The sequence below is a fragment of the Vigna angularis genome, chromosome 2 (genome assembly GCF_016808095.1).
Source record: "Vigna angularis cultivar LongXiaoDou No.4 chromosome 2, ASM1680809v1, whole genome shotgun sequence".
In the NCBI taxonomy this organism is placed as follows: Eukaryota; Viridiplantae; Streptophyta; class Magnoliopsida; order Fabales; family Fabaceae; genus Vigna; species Vigna angularis.
The window spans coordinates 9677843-9688649 of NC_068971.1; the positions used below are offsets into that span (position 1 = coordinate 9677843).

Below are 10807 nucleotides of genomic sequence, written 5' to 3' on the forward strand. Positions count from 1 at the left end.
CCAAGAGACTTCATGGTTTTAAGACAAAATCGATGTTTAGATATATCTTCAGAGCAAAACAGAATGAAAACACATGTATCAAATACTAGGAAATCGATGAAGTGATCTGCTATCAATTTATTAAGATTTGTACGTGTAAGGGATAAAAGATTAGATTACTTAAAATCATCCATTTACCAATGGATAACTGTGTACAATTTGAACTAAATTATTATTTGAATTTGATATGTTACAATTTGAACTCAAAATAAAAATCCATACTTATTGTCTCATGATGGGTATAGAAAACTTGAAGATAAGATCATGAAGGAAAAGGTAGAAGCTAGGCCACCACCTTCTGAAGGTGATTGTCCATAACCCCCTTCACCATCATTCTGTCATGAAAATTGGAAGTTAGCCTATCTACGATCATAAGACTCCTACACTTCTAACACTGTATGACAAATTACCAGTGTAAAAACAACGTATAACGTCATGCGTTCAACGTCCAACCACTCAATAGCCAACGTTAAAAATGACCGGTGACATTTTTGTAAATAAATGCAATTATAGAACATCGAAGCCCCATTCAATTCGACGTTCTATGATGGTAATTATTTAAACCAGCGCGTCATTCTCTTTCTAATCTCATAAAGAATTGTAAGATATACTTTTTCTTTAAATAATAATATGATTTTATACAAATTAGAAAATTAAATTAGAATGCACACACAATGTTGAGTACAAAGAAAGGCTAATATAACAAATCGCTAAAAAGGTCAAAGCGCAACTCTATGATGAAGTCACCAAGCAAGTGACTAAAAGGGTTATGCGTTAATTCTAGCAACAGTTTGATAGTTTTGACATTCGTCCACAAGTATCTCGTGCATCAGAACCTTTTTTGTACAAAGTTATTAATTAAATAATTATTCTTTAATAAAATAACATTAACATTGACTTTGATAGGTAGAAGCAGAAAAATGAATTATTCACCTCCACACGTACCATGGGATGACATGGACAACATACGTCCATGTCAACTATATGTTTTACGATACAAGATTACATCAATGGCTCATGGAAGAGTATTTGAGGTACCCACAATTCTTCATGGTATCGAGTTATCAAACAATGAAGTTAAGGTCATAGTTCATGTGCCAATATATGAGGTATATACTAACATAGGCATTTCAATCTTTCCTTGTCTAGCCTAGAGATTTGGTTGGTTTTATTTCTTACCTCCCAGTATAGACTCCCAAAAACACTACTTAATTTTTAAGTTTATATGTTATTTATGTTCAGACTTAAATAGTTTTCCACGTGACTACAATCACATCGAGAGAAAAATCCTAAACCCAAGAAGATTCCTCTACGTGTGGATGATCCTCTTGGTACATTACACCAGTTTGCTAACATAGTAAACAATGAGATGATGTGGGTTTTATGAGATTCTGGTGTATTTGGGAGTGACACAGAAATCCCACTATACTTGTATAAGAAAGATGTCTTAGAGCTTGCGCCGGTGAAAGACGAACTGAATATTACCCTTATTCAATTATGGATTATGATTGTCTTTGAACTATTATTTATATTTAATTGGTTTATCTAGTTACTTATATCAAATAATTGTTTTTGTGTTTAAGTATATGTTTGGTCTTAGTAACAACATAGGTTAAATGATGTAAATGGGTTCATAGATCCTAACTCACTCATGAAGGCAATAAATTTGATAACATTCAAGCATAAGTCACTAACTGCTTTGAATAGGGGAAACAAATGTATTTTGTCCCTTTTATTGCTACATAAGTGTAGTTTGTTGACTTGTAATTATAATCACTCATTTTAGGGTATAATAATTGTTTCAGTAGAATAGTGTAGGTCGAGATATGCGCGTAGTGAATCACCTTCGCTCCTTTCCCAAATACTGTAGTCGTCGCGTCTCCTTCCTATAGGAAGCTCTTTGAGAGAAGATGGGCTGGGTACCTGCAAAGGCACTCCGACGCTCAAGTCAGACAAAGGATCAATCTAACCGTTTTCAGTTTACTCGAAGAAGAAGATATTACTTTCTTTCTTAATTTTCTCTCTAGGGAAAAAACGTACCTTTTTTCTGCTTTAGTTCGCCTATTTATCCTAGTAATAATGAACCGTTTACCTTAAATTCCGATTGGTTGAGAATCTGGTTGTGGAGAGTATAACCGTTCAGTCGTGCTAGATATTGGGTAAGTTGACTCCGTGATTTGTGGCACTATAACCGGATATGTCTAACCGCTCTCTCAGGATTAAGATGTCCATTCGGACCGAAACTGATCGGTCGCCCTTTAGATCCATCAATAGACGATCGTTAGATAAGGATCGCTTACAACGGTTGTTGTCAAGGGAGGCGGAGATCAATCCTAGGATGTCCTTAAACGATCATTCCCCTAAATAAGTGTACGATCTGTTGAGGACGACCGTATGCTGTCTGTTATCGGTGGTCGACTAAGTGGGCGATCGGTTGAGGACGACCGAATGCTGTCTACCATCAGTGGTTGACTAAGTGGGTGGTCGACTGAGGACGACCGAATGCTGTCTACCATCAGTGGTCGACTAAGTGGGCGATCGGTTGAGGATGACCGAATGCTGTCTATCACCAGTGGTCGACTGGATGACCGAATGTTGTCTATCACTAGTGGTCGACTGGGTTGTTGATCGATCGTTATAGGTATCCTACCATACAATAATTAAGTTATTTTCAATTCAGACATCAGTGGTAACTACTTGTGATTTTCCTGAAGGACAACATTGTTTTGTGGTTTTACTCCTTGCACAAGTCTCTCCCCAACCATCTCATACAAGTAAACAAGTAATACATTGGTAAGGACCTCATTATTATGAACTTTATTTGGTATATAAGTGTATCCTAAAACATTCTTCTTTTATAGTTCAATTGCAGGAGGATATAACAGGTTGTTACGAAAATCAACTATTAAGGAAAAAAAAGCTCACATGGTTATCTTTCCATGTTTGATATTTTGGTTCATATATTTATAATTCTTTGATTCTTTGTCTTCCTCGATTATTTATAATTATGTTGATATATTGTAGTGTAATAAATAAATCGGCTCATGTGAGTGCAATTACTATGTAATGCAATGGATGAGAACAATTATTCATGCTCGTATTACAACTAATTCGGAAATGGTAATAATTGTATTGAATAAAAACTTTATAACTGTCTTTTTATATACTAATTGAAATTATTGTCTTTTTGTGTAGAAATTCAAGAGTCTAACACTAATTTCTAATAAGTCTATTAAGTATTTAATGATATATTGTGCAAAATACATGATACAAATGTATAATGGTATTTAACACATTACCTCTTGTAAGGATAACATATTCTTAAGGATTTAGTACAAATGTAACATTTAACACATTTACTTAAATCTAGATTCTAGCTTAATATGGATGTGATAAATATATTGTGTTGTTTATGTAGATTCTAGCTTAATATGGATGTGATAAATATAGTGTTGTTTATGTGTTGATAATGTAGTATTTTGTGCAAGTTTAATATGTAACAAGAAAAAAAAAATAAAATAAAAAATGTTTGCATTAGACTTTGGTTATAACCAAAACCAAAACATATAGAGATTAGTTGGTGATAATCGAAACGTAACACTTTTTAAGAAAAAATATATTTAAAAGAAAACATCTACATTTCTTCAATTATAATCATAATTAAAGCATAAAAGGAGTATTGAGCTTAGTTATGATAAGCAAAACCTAATACTCTATCTAATTTAGAAATATTATTTAATTTTAAGATATTAGGTTTCGGTTCTAGTAACAACCAAAATATAATACTTTTACTAATTTAAAATTATTTAATTTTATAAAAACTAAAGTATATTTCATTTTTTTATTTAAAAATATGATTAATTTTAAGAATATATGCTTCAATTCTAATTCTTACTTAGATATATTTTGGTTTCAGAATCAAAACTCAATGTGTAACATCTCAATATATATACTATAGACTATAATAAGGAGAAGCAACATGCATGATATAGCAGTACAGTTATCCATCTAGAACACAAAGTGATATCTTTACAGTCATCCAAAAACAACTATAAATTTAAAACTTTATATACAGACCGAAGAATATTCCAAAACTATCTACAAGGCTCTAAAGAACCAAACACATCTACTCAGCAGCAGCATCACCTCCATCCAATGCTTGCTCTAAGGAAACCTCTTCTTCTGCTGCTCACATCCAAAGGATGGTCATCGCAGAAGAAGAACAGCAGAATCATACAAAACATAAGCACACAACAGGGTAAGCTAGTTTAAACAAAGACGAATCATACCACAATCAATAAAATTCATACAAGTATATTATACATTCACATCACTTAAACCCTTCACTCATAACACACACTGACTCTGACTGTCCGGACTTAGAATGATTGCCGAGCTATGGCGGGTTGTGCACTCGTGGTGGCTTCTACTGCTTTGCAAAGCCATTGCCAATGGGTTTCACCCTACCACACTCACGAGGTTAGTCCGTTATCACTCACCTTGGGCCATACTGGAGGCACCCAAGACTAGGACCTCCTGCTACTCCTCACGACATGGATCAATCCTCTCTACTTGAGAATGAAAGACCATTGGAGTTTCAGGATAACCCCCAAGACCGAGCTCCTGCATTCATTCTAAACTTACTTGAATCTCAACTAGAGATTCCACTTTGAATCACAACATAGGGCACCACCATGTCTCCTCTCCTTGAGGATCATGGAATTACGTCCATAAACAACACTTGAACTTTACCATTTTGATTACAACATACCATAATCACCACAGATATTACATGTTACAACATCAACTTACTTCATACAACACTTATTGGTACATATCAAACAACATAAGAACACACAAGACTTGAACTTAGAACGTACCCCTCGCATAGCGCACACCTTCGCATAGCGAGACCCTAAACTTCTCGCACAGCGACCTAACTCGCCTTGCGAAAGCCAAAGACAGAGACCAACTACTCTGGATCTCTCGCATAGCGACTAAACTGGCTATGCGAATAAAATTGTAAAATGCTAGAGACCCCAACCCCTTGCATAGCGACCCAATTCGCTACGCAAGAGCCTCATCCAGAGACTTGAACTCCCCAAGCACTCGTAGAGCGAGACCTACTCGCTGATCGAAATAAAAATAATAATGGTTCCAGACCCCAACCAGTCGCATAGCGATTACACTCGCTATGCGGATTAACAAACAGAGAACAACCCTCTCAAATCGCTCGCACAACACACCCATTCGCTGTGCGGATACATTGGCAAAGAGCACCTCGCTAAGGGAACTCGCTATGCGAATCCATTCACACAGCGAGTCTGCGTAATCTGCAGAACGAAATTCTACAGAATTACACAACTCAACCACTCTTTACCAATTCTAACCAACTTGGCCAACTTCTAACACTCCTAATTCGATATATATACTAAATTGAACTTAACTAATGGATTCTAAACATTCCTCACACCAATCTAAAGTGTTTATGCCTCAATCTCTACTCTAGAACCTCCAATTCATCAACTTATAGACCCAAAACCAATTCTACCACTTGGAACCTGTTTTTGACCATTTCAATGACTCAAACCAGTCCCATATGACCTATCTACACTATCCCAGCAGTCACAACAACTCTTGACCACCAATTCTCAAATTCACTACCTCACTTCCTCTAAATTACACTAAACCAACCCAATTCTCTTCACACTCTACTACAACAACACTACCACACATCACAGCCAATAACAGTCACCAATTTACAAACATTACAGCATATAGATTCATCACATTCAGCTCATCAATCACATTTCACAGTTTCCATTATTCTAACAGTTATGGACATACATTCACAAGCTAAAATTCTAACTGCATAGCATTCTAATCACAGAATTCATAACATACAACATCAATTGATAATTAAAGCACAACCTAGCTTCCCTTACCTCAGAGATTCACAGTCCAAACACAGAAACGTTCCAGCCGTACCTTGCATAGCAAGGAATTTCAACAGAAACCTACAACTCACCAATTGGTGATAGAGAACCACACTTAGAACCTAAATTGAGCTAGAAATTGAAGGAATAACTACTAACCACATTCAAACAGAATCGTTGCATGTTCACAGCACAGAGAAGAACAGACAGAAAAAGGAGACGACTTACCAGCTGAGGAACGAGAAATTGATCGGTCCAAATTCAAGCCCTCAACGCCAGGATCGCCTAGGCACTTCCTGATCGTTGAACAGATAACTCAGCAAGAAGAAATTTTAGAGAGAACTCAGAGAACTCTGAGGAATAAAGTTCTAGAGAGATGAAGTGTTCTTAGAATAATGAGAAGAGTTTATAAAATTCATTATATATTATCAGATTATTTTAAAGTAAAATAACCGATCTCATTATTCTAATACACCAATCTACTCTAACACTCTATTTTTCAGGTCTTTACACAATGTGTCAACACTTTTTTTAAAATAATTATTCTTATTTATATATATATATATATATATATATATATATATATATATATATATATATATATATATATATATATATATATATATATATATATATATATATATATATATATATATATTGAGACCAAAATTAAGAGACGAAATCTCCCTCACACGGCTTAAGATCCGCCACGGGCAGCGTGTGATCTTGAATCATTCCTATAATAATTATATTCCATGTTTTACTCAACTGTGAGGAAATTTTTATTTTGATCCTATTTATTATGCTTGAGGATTTTATATTAAGTAAAAATAAAACAAATTTACAGTTGATATAGACTTTACTTTATATTGGCATTTTAAATTTAAGGTAAATTTAAAATTTTCATAAAAATTATTATTTATTAGAAATTTTAGTTGTGTTACTTGTTATTTAACAGTTATTATTATTATTATTATTAATTCTAGTTTTATACTTAAAATATATATATATATTTCAGTTTAAATACATATGTTAAAGATAAAAAAATAAAAATATTTATGATTAAATAATAAATGGTCACATAAAATCATCTAACCTTATCCACAAAATTATGAACAAACCTTTCAATAGGTTGAACATTTTTTCAGAAGGTGATGGGTATAGCTGTCGGTGATATGGACAAGTCATGCAGGATGCCGGTTCATTTTAAAAGCTTCCAAATATAATTTTAATGATACTAAATTTTATTATAACTATCCAAAAACATGATAGAATTTATGATTGAAAGATTAACGACTAACGAGTAATAGATTATTTATTCAAAGCAGTTTCAATACTTTAGAATAATAAAGCGAAACCTGAGTTGGTATATGATCTTTCTTCTGAAAGAGCATCTTTAGTTCTTTTTCCTCTTTAGAGATGAAGAAAAAGAAATAGAAATGATATTGTATGCATACGATCATGACTGTTTAAATAACCTTTGACTGTTAATATTTTTTAGTTTCGGATAATTATAATTTCATCCTTTTAACAAATTAAAATTATTGTTGATCTCTACACAATATATCTTTCATGATAAATATATCCTTAACCATATTTATCTTAATTAAATTACTTTATAAAATTGATTAATAAAATATAGTGACCCTAACACATTTAATAATAGTTATTTATATATATATATATATATATATATATAAATAAAAGTGATCCAAATTGTTAACAGAACATCTTAGCTAAAATAACTTTTTAATATAAAGAATCGCAAATGCAAATTTACATCAATATTTTTTATAATGAAAAGTTAACAAAAGCAAATTAAGTTGATTTTCTTGATAAATACAGTTCAAACGAACAAATTCATAATGTTCTTCTGCCCTTCACATTCTTTTTCTTCCTCTATGTGACGACGAACTCAATGTTTCATGTTTCAGCAATATTGGTTGGAAAAGTTCCTCATGGAAAATAACGCATTTGTTTGTACCTTTGCAAGAAGAAAAAGTTAAAGAAACACCTAATGAGGTACATTCATTTATTATTTTTCAAACTTGACTTTGTTTGATTTTTCTAACCCTTATATAATAAGAGTTTTGGATAGTTGTGCTGAAGATCTTGGGTTTTTTCTTTTCCAATGAAAAGTATAATTTGAATACACACAGAAAATAAAACATATTTTCAACTATGATTTATCAGCTCTTTCTTAAATTTGAGGATTTAATTTAAATTTTTATGAAAATGTACTTTATGAAGTACTTAATTTTTTTATATTTTTTCAATTGAGTTTTTTAGCTTAATTTCTAGATTAATTATATGATTATAGTTTCGTCAATTTTTTTTATTTTTTTTTTCATGTGTTAACAATGTGTAAGATTCTGTGTTTAATATAAAAACAACATTACAATTAATGTAAAATCAGTAAATTTTATTACTTTCATGAAAAATATATAAATAGAAAATATAGATAGAGGTTTATATGTTTTTTCATGGCTTTCACATCGTCACTTAAACCTAGTAAGATATTGTCTCCATCACATTAATGTGAGATTGTCTTTATTCAACATAAAAAAATATAATTTAGTATCATTTCATATTAATCATATAATCTAATATCTTTAATATATATAAACAACAAGTAAAAAAACAAGGAAAAATATTAAGATCGCCCAATTAATTAAAAAATTAAATAATAAAAACTTAATTAACAAGTATAAGAATTTTAAATTTTTAATAAATAAATTTTTTTAACACAAATTCACTTAAAAATACCTAAACTTACGAAGATTTGAAATTTAATTAATCCTTTGGCTCTCTTGGAATAAATTCAATTTTGATGTTTCCTAGGGTTACTTCTCCTTTTCCCACCCGAGGTACCAAAGTAACAAGCACATCATCGTCTTCTTCAGCTTCTAAATTCTCCAGAACTTTCGATAACCCTACTTTAAAGCTGGTGCTGATGTTATGGCCATGTCCATGGTACAGATGCACAAAACTTCCCACAAATTCTGTCTCATCTGGATCACTCAACCGCTCTTCATCATCATCAACATGAACATCAAACTTAACGTATTTATCACTTCCAAACTCAATCCCTTCTATCACTAAAACCTCTTCCTCTTCTTCCTTCTCTTCCCTGCTCCTTAATTTCTTCGGCCTCTTAACAATTACACTTGTTATGGAATCCAAAACCAAAGGAAGTTTTCTGGGCTTCCAACTCAAAACTTGAGCCTTCTTTTTTTGTCTCAGTAGCTTACTTTTTCGTGATGTGGGTGGCGTACGCAACCATGCAAGATCGACATCTTGGTACACGTACCCCAAGTTTTTAGTATCAATGCAATCTCTTACCTTAACACGAACAAAATCAGCATTCTCATCGTAGAAGAAAAACTCAGAATCTAACCAATCTTGATCACTATACTCCCTTCTTCCTTCTCCCAGTGTTTTCCATATCGCCCACATTCGATCCAAGTTCGAGTGATGACCATAGAAAATGGGGTCTCTAGCAGCTGTGTAGAACGTTCCCATGTCCTCATGGTGTGGAGTATCAGCTCCACCAACCCATGTATGAACAGTGTTATGTGGAGCAGCCTCCACAGAACCAATACCAGGATGAGGGTTATCCCCTAGTCGAAAAGGGCTTCCCATGAACAATTCTGTGGTGCTTGCCAGCACCATTTGCTTGTACATGGTGGCTAAATTATACAAAACCTGTTGATGAGAAGGAACGTCGACATTGCCAGCTGCATAGTTCAGGTCAATCACGTGGGGTGGCAAGTGTTTCTGGTTTCGGAGTTCGTGAAAAAGTGAGGAGTTCGGGTTTGTGAAACAAGACGGCATGTGCATGGCCTCTATAGAATCCCAATTCCAAAATGGTAAAGCAAAGTCAGGGTCACCAATTAGGTTGCCTAAAATTCGTTCGAAGAAGTATATGTACCAACGATGGAAGGGAAAGAAAAACCAAGATCTGTGAATGTCGAGTTTGGTGTCTTGAAAAGGGTGATAAAGGTGATAAGCTCCGTTGCAATAAGCGCTATGAACCTTAGCTTGTTGAATAAAGCTACGTGGGTCATCATCAGGGAGGCCTTTCATGAGTGCAATGCCCTTTTCAAATTTGGCTATGTATTCTTCATCTAGCAAGTGAAATGGTCTTCTGACTCGCGGTGTGGCATTGGGAGAAGCAAAATCTTTGAAATCTATCAACTTGGAGAAAGATGGTTTAGAAGGACAACAATTGGTACCTGTTATTGCATTAGAAGGTAAGCCAGCAGGAAAACACTCGCTTATATTAGGGGATATTGCTTTAGAAATGGAAGATGAGTGATCTATATTTCTGTCTCTTTGGTTGGAAGTTGTAGCGAGGCCATGAGAGGGTTTATAGGTTCGTCTGCAAATGATTTTTATGGCGGTGAAGAGAGAGAAGTCAGTGTTGAGAAGGGCTATTGAGAGAATGAGGAAGAGAATAAAGGCAAAGATTAAAGGTAGAAGCTTAGAAGGAGTGTTCATTGCTGGTTTTGCTTGACATTTTCATGCTCCCAAAATTGCTCTCTATTAATACAATTATAAGGGTGCAATCCCTTACAATTATTACTAAATATCTGAAAAAAAATTATTATAATAGACATATGTGTAATTAAAAATGTATAAATACACGACTTAATCTGTATTATTGAAATGTTTTCCTTTAGAAAATTCCAACCACATTTTCCATAACGTAAATCACCGGTGAAATTGAAAATTCAACTTATAATTAACTTCTATTTCAAGAACAAGTTATAATCCATAAATACCACACTTTTCCTTTTGAGCTCTGAATATATTTTCTACCACAAAAACGA

General features: G+C 33.4%; 1 protein-coding gene across 1 annotated transcript; it reads right to left on the reverse strand.

Annotated features, from left to right (window-relative positions):
- Positions 1 to 8634: 8634 nt before the first annotated feature.
- Positions 8635 to 10479, reverse strand: LOC108327246 (polyphenol oxidase I, chloroplastic). The gene has a single exon (XM_017560969.2). It carries the CDS (start codon positions 10473 to 10475, stop codon positions 8769 to 8771), a length of 1707 nt encoding a protein of 568 aa, XP_017416458.2. The 5' UTR covers positions 10476 to 10479; the 3' UTR covers positions 8635 to 8768.
- Between the last annotated feature and the right edge of the window lie 328 nt (positions 10480 to 10807).